Here is a 20,933-nt window from a genome sequence, read left to right as displayed (position 1 = left end):
CTTTTGGACTCCGACTGCTGTGCATATTCAACAACATTTAATGCACATTATTGCTTGAAATATTGGTATATAATTAATAAAATGGTAATGCTACGAGTTGACTAAACAGTGTGGGCGAGTTGGCCAACCACTGGGGCGATTTCGTCGGGGGCGAGTTGGTTTTGGGGCGAGTTGACCTGCTCCCCAATAAACTTGGTGGAAACCATAAACCGGACTCTGTTTTGCCCCACATTATGAGCAGTGCAGAATACTGGGAATAAGGTTGCCATCTTGTATGGTACTAATACAAAATGTAAGTAGGTTTTAAAAGTAAAAACTAATGACTTTATACCATTGTGTGGGTCTTCAGACATTGGAGGAAAAACAATTGGAAGAAGAAGGTCGCTCTAAAACTAAATAAAGGTCTCACTACATACATGCCATCTGCCGTTGAAATTCATGTTAAAATGCCCAACTTGAAATAAAGATTGGCAATGACCGCGTTCTTGTTGGCACTAACAACATATACCATTACGAACATACATTATATAAGCATTTTGCACTCCAAAAATGAAAACATTTCTGTCTAAAACTATTATTATTATTATTATTATTATATAACCGCATTTGACTGTAGTACTGGTCCGAGACTCCGAACAGGTGGTTCACAAACCGATCGACACCGGCTGTCTGTTATGCTCTACACCCATGTCCCCAAACGTCAGTGCACAATATTACAAAATATCCAACCAAGAGGTTACCATTGAACTTTATTTTTATTTTTTTATTATTATTCCCAATAACTAGAAGTGAATATGTGAACCACAACATAATATGTCGGTGAACTCTCACCCGGAACTGAACTGTGTAGTGAGACCAAAGTCTAAAACTATCGAGACTATTGGTCGCGACGTAGCACGTCGTGGACAATAGTCTACTGTCGACGTTTGACAACAACATGGAAGGTGTATTATGGAAGTGGACCAACTATCTTTCTGGTAATTAAACAGCGTTATTAAATTACAGCAATGCAAGACGACATAGTGGTTTGATAGATGACAGGAAGCTAGACACACGTGAAGTAGCGAGCACAGTGCTAACCTGTAATAGATAACTGTACAGATCAACTTAACCACCTTCATGTAAACACGACTGGCTGTTCAGTGTTCTCTCGCAGGGGTTTCGGCCCCTTATTTATACCCCCCCCCCCCCCCCCCCCCCCCCCCGCCAACAGCAGGTCGTTTTTTCCACAAGACATATGGATAGGACTTTCCTTTGGCACTGTCACATATAAAGAACATTATAAACACTTATCATAAATAGGGTTAGGGCAAGAGCTCCACCCGTTCCCCCCATCATTTATAATAGTTTAGGGTTAGGGATAGAGTTAGGGTTAGGGCCCCATGCCCCACTTTTCTATATATACCCCATCAAAAAATCCCTCTTTAGATCGATAACTAATGGGGGGAACGGGCGGTACACTTTCCGACAACATAATTCTTAACCAGGAAGTACTTGCTACCGATAAAGAAAAAAAAATGAGGAAAAAACAGGTAAAAAGTTATTTTGATAGAGGGTTACGCGTCATTCTAGATTATCCACGATCCATAGCGGTCGGCCATGTTGGAAGGCATCAACACCTAATAATAGCTAGGCCTACTTGTCGAATCTTTTTGTTAGATTTCATTCGTCCTGAACCAACATAATGTCAGTTGTAATGCCCGCTACGGGAGAGACAATAAAGGATTTTTTTTTTTTAATTTGTGGGGGGGGGCTTCCTAACATTATCACGCACCAGGGTGAAGAAACTAAAGAAAAAAGTGAAAGACGAAGGAGGCTTTGGCCTAAACTTTTCATTTTGGCTTAAGTTTCAGCTATAAACCGATCGTACCTAGGACATGTCCTATTGATTATCTTATAACAAAAACTGACAGTTGTGTGTGTGTTGTGCCGTTACAAATATGTACCCATCCGTTCTTCCATTTGACTGAAGAATGGAAATGCCATCACACACCTGTAAATATGTTTTATTAGGACATTTATAATTAGCATCTGAATACCCTGGGAAAAAATACATTCAAAACAGATTCACTTGAAAAATAATTATCTCCAAAAAGAACTCTATATATTAACAAAAATAATCCTCCAAACATGTTTGCAGTTTATTACTAGTCACTGTTGAGAATATTGGTAATTTTCAGGCATTGATTAGTGAATAACCCTAGCTGCACTGGTGAGCCCTGGGAGGGGCGAAACATGTCAATGAACTAAGTTATGGTGTAAGAAATATTGGTCGCCTGTGTTCTACCTAATACTTGTGCGCAAACAAATTAAAACAAATTGATTACATGTGAGTGGTATGTGCTGCCCAGTTTTGGAACAGTTTAAAAAAAAAAAAACCTATGTCCTCCACCAAAAAGTAAAAAGTTCATTAGTCATTTAATAAACACCATTCAAAATATACAAATAGAGCATATTGTTTATTAATCACCGGCTATCCTTCGAGGATATGTGTGATTATATTATCTGCTCTGATTCAGTTATATTTTAATTCAGTAATGTTCAAAAGTACATCTTAGTGGTCCTAATTTTTCACACACTATCCAGCGTATCCCTAGTTCATCAAGATTAACCTCGAATGCAAGTGCAAGCACAAGCCAAGGTTAATCGGGCTAATGCATTACTCCTGTAATGAGCAGTCAAAATAACGACTCCCATTACGTTTTTCCACCCTAACCATGTATTGTGATCTATTTCGAGCTTATGGAGACCAAGTAATACTTAATTTGAAACGATCTTCACTGAATTAAAGAAAAAAAATCCAACTGTGGGTTTTTTTTTAAAACGCATGATTATTGTTATCTGCCCTTATTGGAAGGAAATAAAACTCGGAACAGTCTTGTATGTGGAAAAGGGTCGGTGAAGTCATTTTTCATTCCATAATAAATACCAAAAATCCCCATAAAACTAAAAATGAATTAAAGTTAATAAAATAACTTAAAAGTAAAAATAAATTAAAGTTAATATAATAAGTTAATTAATTTCTCTGCAAGTAGCTAAAACATAAGTACTAAGTTTTAAACTGTTACTTACCTATCTTTTTCTCAGTTTTCTTTTTAAAAAGTCGGGGAGGGGGGCAATCAAACATATTTCTCTCTTATTTGCCAGTACTATTATTATTTATTAAAAAAATTATTATTGACATTTAAAAAAAATATCTTAGTAATTAAATTATATTTTTATTGTATTTTATTTTATTAACTTTAATTTATTTTTACTTTTAAGTTATTTTATTAACTTTAATTCAGTTTTAGTTTTATGGGGTTTTTTGCATTTATTATGGAACGAGAAATGACTTCACCGATCCTTTTCCACATACAAGACTGTTCCGAGTTTTATTTCCCTCCAATAAGGGTAGCTAACAATAACTGCACGTTTAAAAAATAAAAAAACAGTCAGACTTTTTTCTTTTAATTCAAAGTGAAGATCATTTCAAAGTAAGTATTTCTCGGTCTCCATAAGCTTGAAATAGATCACACTACACGTTTAGAGTGGGAAAACGTGATGTTAGTCACTGTTTTGACCGCAATTCCGTTCAGAGCAAAATTGCTCGGAATATTCACAGGTTGCTACAGGCATAACACGTTAGCTCGATTAACCTTGGCTTGTGCTTGCACTTACATTCGAGGTTAACAGGGTCCGACTTTAGCAGTAGCCCGGGGTATTTTGGCTACCAATTTCTCACTCGGGCCACCAGATGTTTAAACCTGGTAGTCCGCCAGGCTACAAGATTTAATTTGCACCTCCAGTTACTCTGCAATCAACTAGATGCTTAAACACCTAAAAGAAACACATCCTAAAGCAACGTTTAAATAAAGATAGATGATTTTGCTTTTTTGTGTCCTTTTTTTTAAAGTTTATTAAAATTATGGGCTACCAATTTTACTGAGGGCTACCAGATTTCATAACCGGTGGGCTACCACTGAAAAAAGTTACGGTCACGGTCTGGGTTAATCTTGATGAACTAGCGTATCCCAAAGTTTTACCCCATTCTCATGATGATGATTCTGTGCTGTTCGTGGTTCTAATTCACTAAAATCTTTCAACTTTGTGATCTTGCGGTCCACTATAAAAAGACGTGCAGGGACAATGCAGTGTTGTTTAAGAGAGATTTGTTAATTGGGGGTGGGGGGGGGGCGGGACGTAGCTCAGTGGTACAGTGCTCGCTCGATGCGCGGTCTGGGATCGATCCCCATCGGTGGGCCCATTGGGCTATTTCTCGTCACAGCCAGTGCATCACGACTGGTATATCAAAGGCCGTGGTATGTGCTATCCTGTCTGTGGAATGGTGCATATAAAAGATCCCTTGCTGCTAATCAGAGAGAGTAGCCCATGAAGTGGCAATAGTGGGTTTCCTCTCTCAATACCTGTGTGGTCCTTAACCATATGTCTGACGCCATATAACCGTAATTAAAATGTGTTGAGTGCGTTGTAAAATAAAACATTTCTTTCTTTTTTGTTAATTAGGTCCTAGAAGGCGTTATTTATTCTGAGCAGGACATGACGTTTGGACTGCTATTTTACTTTCTATTTCATGCCCTTTGATTTAACTTGCAGGTTGGCAGCCACGTTGGTTTGTGCTGGACAATGGTGTGCTGTCGTACTATAAATCACAGGAAGATGTTGACAATGGGTGTAAAGGATCTATCAAGATGAACGTCTGCGATATTGTCGGTGAGTATGAATTGTTATAATGTTAAAGATTGTTTAGGCAGGGCTAGTTCTGGGTCAGCAGAAAATTTCGCCAAATTATATATTAAACTTACAAATATTTTTATATACACCCAGGTATTTTGTAACAAAATATTAATTAATACTTAAAATTATTTTGCCAAATTAAAATAAAATTTGATAATTGTTTTCACAATTCGTTGGCGAATTTGGCGAGTGCCAGAGCTAGCCCTGTTTAGGTGCACATAAACAATCCCTTGCTGTTAATATAACCGGGTTCACACGCATCCTGGTAAATCCTGCAAAAATGAATTAACCCTCTGGAAAGTCCTGGAATTTTGTTATTTTATTCTTTTGTTTCTTCATTTAATAATAATTATTTGGAAAATATATTTATAAATAATCACATTTGACGTCTGGTTCCAAACTATATCCTTCATGCAAGGGTAATTAAAAGAGGTCGACTGCCATTGGTCAGCTGTTAAAATATATACTAGTACACAGTGAGAAGCCATCGACACAAATAAACACCACTTGTGATTGGTTGAATAAATTATGTAATCTTGTTTCTGACTTTTGTGAGTTCAAAACTACGTACCATCAAAGATAAATAATTCAGTAGATAGCTGTAACCAGCGTCTTCCAACAAAACAAGTACTCCTAAGGCTTTAGAGGTCTAATTAACGAGCTACTCTCGATTCACTAATGTCAAAACCTATATTAGCTCTGCCATTTACTTTTGACCGACCATTCAAAATTGCGCCAGAATTTCCTCAATCAAAACTGCACACCCTTTCTATTTGGCATATTAATTGCTCCATTCAAAATTCCATAGCAGCACCCCCCCCCCCCCCCACACACACACACACACACACACACCGTCTGCTATCGACTTGGTCGGGCTGCTGGTGCTGCCAGTGCAGGAGGTCCCTCCTCCCCCACCCAACCCCACCCCACCTTTCCTGCCATGGCCGGCTCTTGTGCCCATGACAGGCGTGCGCTACAACAGCTTGTTCTGAATGTGCACGTAAAACCCTATGACCTGACCTGACCTAAGGCTTATGTCTGCTATGCTTCTGTGCAACGAGACTCATGCAAAAGTTTAGAACGTATAGGTCACACACATCCTTTTGATCTCCATTGAAGTTTCAGATGACTCAAAACGGTATCCACATGTCAAGGCACGTCAACGAAGAGACCAATTAACTAAATAAACAATCATTTTATGGATTAGATTGGATTGTTTGTGATATAAATTGGTGGTAACATGAGTCCACTTTAAGAGATTATTTTTATGCTATCAATAAATAATGTGTTTGACATTTAGTTACTCACAGAAACAGATATATTTCCGGTAAATTTCATATTTGAAACACAATGTCACTAATGAGTTTAAAATAATTATTAATGAAAATAAAACATGTTTATATGATTTATGTAATTTTGTCATTATGTACTTTTCAAAAAACACAAATAAATAATGATTTAAAGTATATAAATGATGATTTAAAGTATCTGTACTGACCTATAAATGTAATACCGTAAATGTATTAATTAATGTTTAGACGTTTTGTGACCTACTTTCTTTCTTTTTTGGTTTTTTTTTTTAGGGGGGGGGGGTGTAATTTGGAAATATTAAATCTGGATAATACTGGAATTTAAACATTAATCTCTTCTTCTTTTTTATAGTTTTAGGTAGAAGAGTTGTTTTTTAATTTAAAAAAATCTGGATAATATAAATTAAACCTACAATTTATTTATTAATTTTTATATAACGACACCCCATTACATTGTTTATTTATTTATTGTTTATTTGTAAGTGAAATACTTTGATGGATTATTATTATCGAGGTTTTAGATGTCATTAATTTGGGCACAACTGGGTTTTTTTTATCTGTTCTGAGCACTCTTAGATCTTGTTAGCATAGTAATGTTATTAACAGCTGGTAAAAATGTTGCTCAAATGCATTTCAAGTTATAGCAGTCTAATTAAGCTGAATATTTCAGTGGTATTGAGGTAAAAATATTTAGAGGTGAGCATGTAACATTGTTTATACTTAATTTGGGCTTGCTTGTTTTGGGCATACATATTCAAGGCTTCTAGATTATGGTAGCCCCACTCCCATGGCTAGTGATATTCAATGTTGGGCTAGTAAATAACTACTATTGCCATGCCAGACAAGGCTTCTAGATTATGGTAGACCCACTCCCATGGCTAGTGATATTCAATGTTGGGCTAGTAAATAACTACTATTGCCATGCCAGACAAGGCTTCTAGATTATGGTAGCCCCACTCCCATGGCTAGTGGTATTCAATGATGGGCTAGTAAATAACTACTATTGCCATGCCAGACAAGGCTTCTAGATTATGGTAGACCCACTCCCATGGCTAGTGATATTCAGTGTTGGGCTAGTAAATAACTACTATTGCCATGCCAGACAGAGCTTCTAGATTATGGTAGACCCACTCCCATGGCTAGTGATATTAAATGTTGGGCTAGTAAATAACTACTATTGCCATGCCAGATAGGGCTTCTAGATTATGGTAGACCCACTCCCATGGCTAGTGATATTCAATGTTGGGCTAGTAAATAACTACTATTGCCATGCCAGACAAGGCTTCTAGATTATGGTAGCCCCTCTCCCATGGCTGGTGATATTCAATGTTGGGCTAGTAAATAACTACTATTGCCATGCCAGACAGGGCTTCTAGATTATGGTAGCCCCTCTCCCATGGCTAGTGATATTCAATGTTGGGCTAGTAAATAACTACTATTGCCATGCCAGACAGGGCTTCTAGATTATGGTAGACCCACTCCCATGGCTAGTGATATTCAATGTTGGGCTAGTAAATAACTACTATTGCCATGCCAGACAAGGCTTCTAGATTATGGTAGCCCCACTCCCATGGCTAGTGGTATTCAATGATGGGCTAGTAAATAACTACTATTGCCATGCCAGACAAGGCTTCTAGATTATGGTAGACCCACTCCCATGGCTAGTGATATTCAGTGTTGGGCTAGTAAATAACTACTATTGCCATGTCAGACAGAGCTTCTAGATTATGGTAGACCCACTCCCATGGCTAGTGATATTAAATGTTGGGCTAGTAAATAACTACTATTGCCATGCCAGACAGGGCTTCTAGATTATGGTAGACCCACTCCCATGGCTAGTGATATTCAATGTTGGGCTAGTAAATAACTACTATTGCCATGCCAGACAAGGCTTCTAGATTATGGTAGCCCCTCTCCCATGGCTGGTGATATTAAATGTTGGGCTAGTAAATAACTACTATTGCCATGCCAGACAGGGCTTCTAGATTATGGTAGCCCCTCTCCCATGGCTAGTGATATTCAATGTTGGGCTAGTAAATAACTACTATTGCCATGCCAGACAGGGCTTCTAGATTATCGTAGACCCACTCCCATGGCTAGTGATATTCAATGTTGGGCTAGTAAATAACTACTATTGCCATGCCAGACAGAGCTTCTAGATTATGGTAGACCCACTCCCATGGCTAGTGATATTAAATGTTGGGCTAGTAAATAACTACTATTGCCATGCCAGACAAGGCTTCTAGATTATGGTAGACCCACTCCCATGGCTAGTGATATTCAATGTTGGGCTAGTAAATAACTACTATTGCCATGCCAGACAGGGCTTCTAGATTATCGTAGACCCACTCCCATGGCTAGTGATATTCAATGTTGGGCTAGTAAATAACTACTATTGCCATGCCAGACAGAGCTTCTAGATTATGGTAGCCCCACTCCCATGGCTAGTGATATTCAATGTTGGGCTAGTAAATAACTACTACTGTCATGCCCGACGGCTAGTGAAAAGAAAGTTGTCAAATGCTGCATTTATGTCTATTTTGTAAATTTATTTTATATAAATATCCTGCTCCTACTCCCACTCCCCTATCTTAGTGATAGGGGAGTGTTTTTAAGCTCTATATCCATTTATGTGACATATCTGATTATTACTATTAGTAAAATTGTATTAACTTAAAGTAAAGTAGGGCTGGTGAATTTGTAATCATGGCTAGTAAAAAATTTAAATCACTGATCCCATGGCTAGTGGATTTTATAACAAAAAAATTAAAAAATCTAGAAGCTCTGTATATTTTGGTGTAGCTTATATTTGAGACATAACAACCACCGAATAAAAAATTTACTGGGGTGTTGTTAAACAAAAAATCATTTCCAGGTAATGTATTCAGACTCCTGGAAAAATGTTTTAAAAACGTCCTGGAAAGTGAACCAAAATAGTGCTTAAAAGTCCCGGAAAATTAAAATGTTTATAGTGTATGAACCCTGTATAAAATAGTAGCCCATGGAGTGGCAGCAGAAGGTTTCCTCACTAATTATCATTGTGGTCTTTAACCATATAACAGGGGTGGGAATTCTCCTCGGATCAGCTGTTTTAATCGTCCTTTCCTCCAAAATGTGTCAGATGGCACAGATTTTAACCTAGGATTTCAAGAATTTCCGGGACCCCTCTAGATTTCTCTTCTTTTTTTTTTACAGTTCACCAATTCCCACCACTGATATAACTGTAATTAAAATACATTTAAGTGTGTCAAATAAAACATTTCTTTCATTCTTTCTCTCACTCTGTAGACTAAATATTGCAATTTACCATGTTAGGAATGTAATGACCATAGTTTAAAATATGCTTGGCCATTGGATATTCCTTTTTCCAGCAGTTCATCTTGCAGAAGAACAGTTATGTGAAATAAACATTCCTTTCTTCTGATGTAAACACACATTCCTTTCTTCTGATGTAAACACACGTTCCTTTCTTCTGATGTAAACAAACATTCCTTTCTTCTGATGTAAGCAAACATTCCCGTCTTCTGCAGTTCACCAACAGAAGAACGGCTATGCGAAATATTGTACCTTGTAAACAAACCTTCCTTTCTTCTGATGTAAACACACATTCCTTTCCTTTAATGTATACAATCATTCCTTCCCTATGATGTAAACACTCATTCCTTTCTTACGATGTAAACACACATTCCTGGATTTAGTAATGTCCGTCACATTCTGATAAGTGAGAAAAGGTCTTCATTTAGCATCATTACAACAAAAGGTGGTTTCACTATTTTACCCACAATCCCTGTCTTCTGGTGTAAAAGATCATTCCTTTCTTTGCCAGTTCACCCGACGGATCGCGCTCGCCTCGACCTGATAATCCCTGGAGAGCAGCACTACTACGTGAAGGCTGCGACCGCCAAGGAACGTCAGGAATGGCTCGTAGCACTAGGGAGCGCCAAGGCAACTGCCGACAGCATTGGACGACAGGGGTCAGATTCAGGTATGACTGGTCCTTGGTGTTTGTTCTTCTTGCATGTCATACAGCAAGGATTTATCCAGGATTTTTCACCATGGCAGGCATCGAAATAACGGTGATTTAGGGTTTTTATTAACATGTAAATTGTGTATCTTCTTTCAGGTGATTTAGAGTTTTTAATAACGTGTAAAATTGTGTATCTGCTTTCTGGTGATTTAGAGTTTTTAATAACGTGTAAAATTGTTTATCTTTTTTCTGATGATTCAGGGTTTTGAATAAATTGTGTATCATCTTTCTGGTGATTTAGGGTTTTGAATACGGTAACGTGTAAAATTGTGTATCTGGTGATTCAGGGTTTTGAATAAATTGTATATCATCTTTCTGGTGATTTAGGGTTTTGAATAATGTGTAAAATTGTGTATCTTCTTTCTGGTGATTCAGGGTTTTGAATAACGTGTAAAATCTTATTTCAGGTGATGTCTCTGCCGACATTGTCCGCTCTAAGAAGTCTGAGCTGCGTCTGTACTGCGATCTATTGATGCAGCAAGTTCACTCCGTCAAGATGGCCGTCAACAAGGAACCACAGCCAGATGTTAAGGTGGGTGTATGTTTGTTCTGGGCTAGTGGAAATTATCAGCTGTAATACTATAATACATGTAGGGCACTAGGCAAAGTTTCTGTGAGGGCTAGTGACTTTCTCAAACATTACGAGTGGGACGTAGCCCAGTGGTAAAGCATTCACTTGATGTGCGGTCGGTCTGGGATCAATCCCTGTCGGTGGGCCCATTGGGCTATTTCTCACTCCAGCCAGTGCACCACGACTGGTATATCAAAGACCATAGTATGTGTTATCCTGTCTATGGGATGGTGCGTATAAAAGATCCCTTGCTGCAAATCGAAAAGAGTAGCCCATGAAGTGGCAACAACGTGTTACCTCTCTCAATATCTGTGTGGTCCTTAACCATATGTCCGACGCCATATAACCGTAAATACAATGTGTTGAGTGGGTCGTTAAATAAAACATTTCTTTCTTTCTTTTTCCTTCTCAATATCTGTGTGGTCCTTAACCATATGTCAGACACCATATAACCGTAAATACAATGTGTTGAGTGCGTCGTTAAATAAAACATTTCTTTCTTTCTTTTTTCTTCTCATTATCTGTGTGGTCCTTAACCATATGTCCGACGCCATATAACCGTAAATACAATGTGTTGAGTGCGTCGTTAAATAAAACATTTCTTTCTTTCTTTTTTCTTCTCATTATCTGTGTGGTCCTTAACCATATGTCAGACACCATATAACCGTAAATACAATGTGTTGAGTGCGTCGTTAAATAAAACATTTCTTTCTTTCTTTTTTCTTCTCATTATCTGTGTGGTCCTTAACCATATGTCCGACGCCATATAACCGTAAATACAATGTGTTGAGTGCATCGTTAAATAAAACATTTCTTTCTTTCTTCTTCCTTCTCATTATCTGTGTGGTCCTTAACCATATGTCCGACGCCATATAACCGTAAATACAATGTGTTGTGTGCGTCATTAAATAAAACATTTCCTTCCTTCCTCTCTCAATATCTGTGTGGTCCTTAACTATATGTCTGACGCCATATAACCATAAATACAATGTGTTGAGTGCGTCGTTAAATAAAACATTTCCTTCCTTCCTCTCTCAATATCTGTGTGGTCCTTAACCATATGTCTGACGCCATATAACCATAAATACAATGTGTTGAGTGCGTCATTAAATAAAACATTTCCTTCCTTCCTCTCTCAATATCTGTGTGGTCCTTAACCATATGTCTGACGCCATATAACAGTAAATACAATGTGTTGAGTGCGTCGTTAAATAAAACATTTCTTTCTTTCTTTTTTCTTCTCATTATCTGTGTGGTCCTTAACCATATGTCCGACGCCATATAACCGTAAATACAATGTGTTGAGTGCGTCGTTAAATAAAACATTTCTTTCTTTCTTCTTCCTTCTCATTATCTGTGTGGTCCTTAACCATATGTCCGACGCCATATAACCGTAAATACAATGTGTTGTGTGCGTCATTAAATAAAACATTTCCTTCCTTCCTCTCTCAATATCTGTGTGGTCCTTAACTATATGTCTGACGCCATATAACCATAAATACAATGTGTTGAGTGCGTCGTTAAATAAAACATTTCCTTCCTTCCTCTCTCAATATCTGTGTGGTCCTTAACCATATGTCTGACGTCATATAACTGTAAATACAATGTGTTGAGTGTGTCGTTAAATAAAACATTTCCTTCCTTCCTCTCTCAATATCTGTGTGGTCCTTAACCATATGTCTGACGCCATATAACCATAAATACAATGTGTTGAGTGCGTCATTAAATAAAACATTTCCTTCCTTCCTCTCTCAATATCTGTGTGGTCCTTAACCATATGTCTGACGCCATATAACCGTAAATACAATGTGTTGAGTGCGTCGTTAAATAAAACATTTCTTTCTTTCTTCTTCCTTCTCATTATCTGTGTGGTCCTTAACCATATGTCCGACGCCATATAACCGTAAATACAATGTGTTGAGTGGGTCGTTAAATAAAACATTTCTTTCTTTCTTTTTCCTTCTCAAACATTTGTCAGTGTGGGCCCGGGATGCAAACTTTGAGCTGTGTGATGTTGTTACGATGCTGCGGTTGTTGTTGTTGTTGTAGAGTCTGGACGAGGCGACGTCCCTGTTGAGTGCGACGTGTGACACGTTTATCCAGACCCTGGAGGACTGCATGAAGATCGTGCAGACCGTAAACGTTTACGAGGCTCATCACGTCATAGACTCGCCCATCCCGCCATCACCCACTGGTGTCAGTAGACGGGTAAGTTTTATCAAATGTAGTTTGTTAATCTGTATAAGTTTAGGTGCATGCGTAGGGAGAGGTGGGGGGGGGTGTCAAAACCCCTTCATGATCAAGCAAATTATCTTTTTGCTCACAGAACGAGATTTAGCTCAGTCTGTTGAGTTCTCGCTCGAGGTGCTTGTGTCACAGGATCGAACCACCTCAGTGGATCCATTCAGCTGATTGGGGGTTTTTTTCTTGTTCCAACCAGTGCACCACAACTGGACATAGACCGTGGTATGTGCTTTCCTGTCTGTGGGATGGGGCATATAAAAGATCCCTTGCTATTAATGGAAAAATGTAGCGGGTTTCCTCTCTAAGATTTTATGTCAAAATGACCAAATGTTTGACATCCAATAGCTGATGATTAACAAATCAATGTTATCTGGCAGTGTCGTTAAAAAACCCCAACTTTTAACTGTACCTGTTTAGGACGAGGATTTTGGTGGGTCAAAACCTTTTCATGAAAAGCAATTTTCTTTTTTCTCAGTATATTAAGTTGCCAAATTAGTAGTTCTAGGGTATTAAACAAGCTTCCATTTCATACCATGTTTATGTCCCAAATGAAATAATTATCAAGTGTCACAAGCTTTAGCAATCAAAATTATATCACAAGGGACATAGACATGATACGAAATGGTTGCGAGTTTAATATCCTATTCATTACCCATAATTCATCTTAATTTATATCACTCAACTCGTTTGGTTGGCATTTCTGTACGGTTGTAGTGCGCCAATCGATGACGTCATCGTGTGTCGTCAAAGTGTTACGTCCCGCTTGGCATTCTAGTGGGACATATCACTTTGCTATGAACCACGATATTTTTAACCATATGGGTAATAAAATATGTTATGGATGTCCGTGTATGATAGGGAAGCAAGACTGCACCTTCACAGTGTCATTCTTTCTTGCAGGGATCGAAGACGGTGTCCTGGTCCAATTGTTCTGAAAAGTAAGTGACGTTTTTAGCAAAGATAAACTCATAAATATTTGTACTGACATCAAGATCAAGTAATTAATTCTTATTTCCTTTTGTTATCACTAACTGCCTGTATTTTGCAAGATTTTTTCACTGACTGACTGACTATACTGCGAGATGTTTTCACTAACTGACTGTATAATGCGAGATGTTTTCACTAGCTGACTGTATACTGCGAGATGTTTTCACTAGCTGACTGTATACTGCGAGATGTTTTCACTAACTGACTGTATAATGCGAGATGTTTTCACTAGCTGACTGTATACTGCGAGATGTTTTCACTAGCTGACTGTATACTGCGAGATGTTTTCACTAGCTGACTGTATACTGCGAGATGTTTTCACTAGCTGACTGTATACTGCGAGATGTTTTCACTAGCTGACTGTATACTGCGAGATGTTTTCACTAGCTGACTGTATACTGCGAGATGTTTTCACTAGCTGACTGTATACTGCGAGATGTTTTCACTAGCTGACTGTATACTGCGAGATGTTTTCACTAGCTGACTGTATACTGTGAGATGTTTTCACTAGCTGACTGTATACTGCGAGATTTTGTTTTTTTTTCAATCCGGAGCGGCAGAAGGCACTGGTAACTAGTGGTGGGCATCATCCGGAATTTCATCATCAATCATCCATTATGATCTAGGTGCAGGACGCAGCCCAGTGATAAACCGTTCACTTGATGGGCTGTCGGTTTAGGATCAATCCCCGTCGGTGGACCCATTTGGCTATTTCTCGTTCCAGCCAGTGCTCCAAAAAAGGCCATGGTATGTACTATCCGGTATGTGGGATGGTGCATATAAAGGATCCCTTGCTGCTAATCGAAATGAGTAGCCCATGAAGTGGCGACAGCGGTTTTCCTCTCAATATCTGCGTGGTCCTTAACCATATGTCTGACGCCATATAACCGTAAATAAAATGTGTTGAGTGCGTCTTTAAATAAAACATTTCCTTCCTTCCTTCCATTATAATCGGCTTGCAGCAACCGATCAACTGTCAGTTACACAAATGACAATCAGTGAGAATTATTTGAAAATGATTTTAATTGTAAGTGTCGGGATTTAGCCCAGTGGTAAAGCATCTGCCTGATGCACGGCCAGCTTGGGATCGATCCCCGTCGGTGGACCCATTGCGCTATTTCTAGTTCCAGCCAGTGCACCACGACTAGTGTATCAATGGCCGTGGTATGTACTATCCCGTCGGTGGGCCCATTGCGCTATTTCTCGCTCCAGCCAGTGTACCACGACTAGTGTATCAATGGCCGTGGTATGCACTATCCTGTCGGTGGGCCCATTGCGCTATTTCTCGCTCCAGCCAGTGCACCACGACTAGTGTATCAATGGCCGTGGTATGTGCTATCCTGTCTGTGGGATGGTGCCAGGCATTTATTCAGGATTTTTTTCGCCAGGGTCCCATGTTTGATGGGATTTCGGAAAATTAGCATGATTTAAAAATTACCAAATTGTTTTACATCCAATACCCGATTATAAATAAATCAATGTGCTGTAGTGGTGTTGTTAAACAGAACAAACTTTTTATAAGGACATGTGCATCCTACAAATGGCTAATTTTATTTTTATTAACTATTTAATATGGGTTTTTTTAATATACACCTCATTCCAGCCAGTAAACCACGACTGGTATATCAAAGACGATGGTATGTACTGTCCTGTCTGTGGGATGGTGCATATGAAAGATCCCTTGCTGCTAATCGAAAAGAGTAGCCCATGAAGTGGTGACAGCGGGTTTCTTCTCTCAATATCTGTGTGGTCTTTAACCATATGTCTGACACCATATAACTGTAAATAAAATGTGGTGAGTACGTCATTAAATACAACATTTCCTTTTTTCTTAATGTACACATGAAAACAAACAAACAAACCCAACAGCAATAGAAATAAGCAGAATTGTTCACTAGTTTAAGTACAGTGTACATCTAGAAATATACTCGATGATTATTCATTTGTCCAAATATAGTTTGGTTTGATTCAAGTACGAGGACTGTATTTTTGATTCCTCAGAATTAAACTGCATTGCAAATTATTACTTGTCCACTGGATAACTATTGAGCTACATTTTGCTTGTCTGAGCAGATTTTCACTTGTCAGGACGAACTGACAAGGAAAGGAAATATTTTATTTAACTACGCACTCAACACATTATATTTATGGTTATATGGCATCAAACATATGGTTAAGGACCACACAGCTATTGAGAGAGGAAACCCGCTGTCGCCACTGTATAGGCTGCTATTTTTTTCGATTAGCAGCAAGGGATGTTTTATATGCACCATACCACAGACAGGGTGGTACATACCACAGCCGTTGATATACCAGTCATGGTGCACTGGCTGGAACGAGAAATAGCCAAATGGGCCACCGACTGGGATCAATCCCAGACCGACCGCACATTGAGCGAGCGCTGTACCACTGGGCTACGTCCCGCCCCCTGGACGAACTGACAAGTGCTTACATCAGTTCCATCTTCTAAACTGGAGGACCAATTACAGTATTAACGTTTTCAGACACAGTCGCTTATTGATCTTTATAATGGATTATCACATTGGTAGATCCTTGTAAAATCACTAGTGGTAGCTTGTACCATTTTTAAATGGGTACAATATTTTTACAGTATGATCCAGCCCCCTTCCCTCCTCCCCTCCTCCCCTCCCAAAAAATTTGGTCTCTAGTCAGACTGAAGGTCCAGTATTAATACCATAATGTGTGGATTTTTTTCTTTTTTTTTTTTAAACATGGATTACATAGAAAAGGTGGGTATATATAATTGTTTAAGTCCTTCTCATCTGCCTTGGTTCCTCCTCCTCATTGACCATGTTGGCCCATCCTTTGCCTTGGTACCCTAAACCACGACTGGTATATCAAAGGCTGTGGTATGTACTACCCTGTCTGTGGGATGGTGCATATAAAAGATCCCTTGCTGCTAATCGAAAAGAGTAGCCCATGAAGTGGCGACAGCGGGTTTCCTCTCTCAATATTTGTGTGGTCCGTAACCATATGTCTGACACCATATAACCGTAAATACAATGAGTTGAGTACGTCGTTGAATAAAACATTTCTTTTTTTCTTTGTTTTTAGACCTCGTCAGTCTCGTACATCGCACTTGAGTGTCTTGGAAAGTGGGTCAAGGCGGAGACTGCGGATATCATCAGAGAGCTCATTTTCTGACCAGTCGCTGACTGAAATGACCAATGGTGCAACGCTTCTCAAATCTCATTCTATCCCAGATGACCGTTCTACGTCTAACGAGTTGACAGTTCGGGGTTCATCAACGACAGGTCACAGTCAGTTGGCTGGTCGCAGTCTGTCGGACAGCATTATGGAAATATCCTCAGGTCAAAGTTTAGCCAAAGAAGCAGACAGTGTGGAAGAGTTTAAGGATGCAATTGACAGCAAACTTCCAACATTCTTCTCAGAAATGTCTCCTAGGTAGGGATGGGGTGATTGAGTCTTTCTAATTTTCAGTCTTTGCTCCACATCGGTGGTAAAGAGCTCGCTTGATGTGCAGTCGGTTTCGGGTCGATCCCTGTCGGTGGGCCCATTTCAGTATTTCTAATTTTCAGTCTTTGCTCCACATCGTAGTCCAGTGGTAAAGAGCTCGCTTGATGTGCAGTCGGTTTCGGGTCGATCCCTGTCGGTGGGCCCATTTCAGTATTTCTAATTTTCAGTCTTTGCTCCACATCGTGACCCAGTGGTAAAGAGCTCGCTTGATGCGCAGTCGGTTTCGGATCGATCCCTGTCGGTGGGCCCATTTCAGTATTTTTAACTTTCAGTCTTTGCTCCACATGATGACGAGTCATGACAAACAAATTCCATGCAAATTCCCAACATTTCTTTTTATAATGTTCCTAGCTACTCTAACATGCATATAATAATATGAGGGGTGGGACACAGCCCTTTGTTAAAGAACTTGCTTCATGCAAGGTCGGTTTGGGTTCGATCATCATCGGTGGGGGGTGTGGGGCGAATTGGGATGTGGTACAGCACTCGCTCAATGCGTGGTCGGTGTGGGATCAATCCCCGTCGGCCCATTGGGCTATTTCTCATTCCAGCCATTCCACCATGACTGGTTTATCAAAGGCTGTGGTATGAAATACCCTGTTTGTGGGATGGTACATATAAAAGATCCCTTGCTGCTAATCAAAAAGAGTAGCCCATGAAATGGCAACAGTGGGTTTCCTCTCTCAATATGTGTGTGGGCTGTTTCTTGTTCCAGCCAGTGAACCATGACCATAAATTAAATGTAATTGACTCTGTGTTGTAAAGTTTTACAGATCTATACACTATACAGATAAAACCTAATGTAATTGACTCTGTGTTGTAAAGTTTTACAGATCTATACACTATACAGATAAAACCTAATGTAATTGACTCTGTGTTGTAAAGTTTTACAGATCTATACACTATACAGATAAAACCTAATGTAATTGACTCTGTGTTGTAAAGTTTTACAGATCTATACACTATACAGATAAAACCTAATGTAATTGACTCTGTGTTGTAAAGTTTTACAGATCTATACACTATACAGATAAAACCTAATGTAATTGACTTTGTGTTGTAAAGTTTTACAGATCTATACACTATACAGATAAAACCTAATGTAATTGACAGTGTGTTGTAAAGTTTAACAGATCTATACACTATACAGATAAAACCTAATGTAATTGACTCTGTGTTGTAAAGTTTTACAGATCTATACACTATACAGATAAAACCTAATGTAATTGACTTTGTGTTGTAAAGTTTTACAGATCTATACACTATACAGATAAAACCTAATGTAATTGACTGTGTGTTGTAAAGTTTTACAGATCTATACACTATACAGATAAAACCTAATGTAATTGACTCTGTGTTGTAAAGTTTAACAGATCTATACACTATACAGATAAAACCTAATGTAATAGACCTCTTTCTCATTCCACTGCGCATGTGCCCGTTGCAGAGTTACTCGAGGACGCAAACCGCGAGATCTCGCCAAAATAGACCTATCTGCAAATTGGGGGGCAAAAGCAATGGGAGGCCACGACCATTGTTCAATTATTAACTGTTCCAATCGCATATGTCCGGGAAATTCGTTATCCTTCCATCAATATCCAGCCAATGGATATCGGAAACGTTTGTGGGTAATCGTTTCACGTAGAAAACGAGTTTAATGTTACTCTAAGTACGAGGGTTTGTTCGGTACATTTTGTAGGAGGGAAGCCAGTGAGCGCATAAGGGACCAAAATCCTTACCGGTTCTGTACAGGACGTTCCTACACAGGGCGGTCTAGTATACTTAGATATGGTGGAAAACACATTAACAGTAAAGAAAATAAATATATATTTTGTATATAAAGAAAATATATGTATATTTCGAATTATACTCGATAAAATATATAACGTGGCGTGTGTAAATATATAAAAAATATATGTAGTCAGGACAGCTATGTACATAACGTTCCTATACAGGGCGGTCTAGTATTCTCTACTTAGATATGGTAGTAAACAAATAAAATAAATAAATATATATTTTGTATATACAGAAAATATATGTATATTTCGGACAATACTCAACAGAATATATATATATATATATATATATATATATATATATATGCAAACTTATGTGAGAACGGCTTCGCCGATTCACACAATTTACGGATGATTTATTTTGTTTATACCCCGATGAACGTAAAAGAAATAACAGACACTATAATAATAATAATAATAATAATAATAATAATAATAATAATAATAATAATAATGATATATGAATATATATAGAGTGATGACGGCTCTGTACAGGACGTTCCTACACAGGTCCGTCTACTATTTTATATACTTAGATATGGTGGAAAACACATTAACAGTAAAGAAAATAAATATATTTTGTATAATACCCAATGCGTTCATGTTGACACTGTATAAAAATGTGTGTATGGGTAAACAGAATGGCACCTACCTTCAACCCCCCCCCCTCCCCTCAAATCCCCCTTTTTTAAAATTCCCACTTTATGGATATACATGTAACAGCATAAAATCAATTCCTTTTTTTAACTTTTCCCAATTAGATAGACACTAAGAAAAATGCAACAAAACACCTTCTGATATATATATATATATGTATATATATACAGTCAAACCTGTCCTAGTGGCCACCTGTACTCAGCAGTCACCTGCCTTAAGCGGCCACTTTTTTCCTCCCAAACGATTTATAATGTAAATGCACCTGTAATAAGCGGTCACCTGTCTAACGCGACCAGCGGCCACCTAAATCGGATTCCGAATCGCTAAAATACCTGCATTAAGCGGCCACAGTAAAGTTTTACTCTTATATAAAAGGGATATTTTAACAACAGCGATAAGGTGCAGCAAATAACTGATCTTCACACCTTTAGGAATACTAGTACCCATTCAGTCCCGACATCTCCACTGTGTATCAATTAAGGAAGTATGAATCTGACATGCATCTAATTGCCTCTGGGCAGGCTACGCTTGACATTTGTAGATTCACTTACTATAACAATACATCGCATGAAGTCGGAATTAAATGGAAAAAGAAAACAAAATTGTGGAGAACGGTTAATTTAATATATTCTATTTGCATTATTTCTGAAGGAGACAACATGTCAAAAGTTGATTTATAGTCAACTATGAAGCACAAATCCGTTAATTAGCAGTACAGACGGTAAAACAAGAAACAACTACAAATGTTTTAAAGACTATATATGTGGCAACCTGTACTCAGCGGCCACCTGTCTTAATCAGCCACGTTTATCTACTCCCTTGTGTGGCCGCTTAAGACAGGTTTGACTGAGTGTGTGTATGTATATATATATATGTGTGTGTGTGTGTGTATACTCTCTCTCTCTCTCTCTCTCTCTCTCTCTCTCTCTCTCTCTCTCTCTCTCTCTCTCTCTCTCTCTCTCTCAAATATATATATCGATCGATGCCATAACCTGTCAATGCCATAACCTATGGAATCTGTCAACTGTTTTGTTTGTACTTTTTACGAGATAATCTTTTAATCTGGCGTTATCAAAACCCTTGGGTACGAGTCGCATAGAGACTTT

General features: G+C 38.5%; 1 protein-coding gene across 1 annotated transcript in view; it reads left to right on the top strand.

Annotated features, from left to right (window-relative positions):
- Positions 1–937: 937 nt before the first annotated feature.
- Positions 938–20,933, top strand: part of LOC121387687 (pleckstrin homology domain-containing family A member 8-like) — a 31,944-nt gene continuing 11,948 nt past the window's right edge. The window contains exons 1-7 of the mRNA XM_041518876.1: positions 938–977; positions 4,597–4,713; positions 9,874–10,032; positions 10,482–10,606; positions 12,695–12,853; positions 13,790–13,827; positions 16,952–17,302. Coding sequence (XP_041374810.1) covers positions 938–977; positions 4,597–4,713; positions 9,874–10,032; positions 10,482–10,606; positions 12,695–12,853; positions 13,790–13,827; positions 16,952–17,302 — 989 coding nt within the window. The remainder of the gene's footprint in view (positions 978–4,596; positions 4,714–9,873; positions 10,033–10,481; positions 10,607–12,694; positions 12,854–13,789; positions 13,828–16,951; positions 17,303–20,933) is intronic.

This window comes from Gigantopelta aegis, chromosome 13 (assembly GCF_016097555.1).
Source record: "Gigantopelta aegis isolate Gae_Host chromosome 13, Gae_host_genome, whole genome shotgun sequence".
Taxonomy (NCBI): Eukaryota; Metazoa; Mollusca; class Gastropoda; order Neomphalida; family Peltospiridae; genus Gigantopelta; species Gigantopelta aegis.
This window is presented reverse-complemented; position numbering and strand designations above follow the sequence as displayed.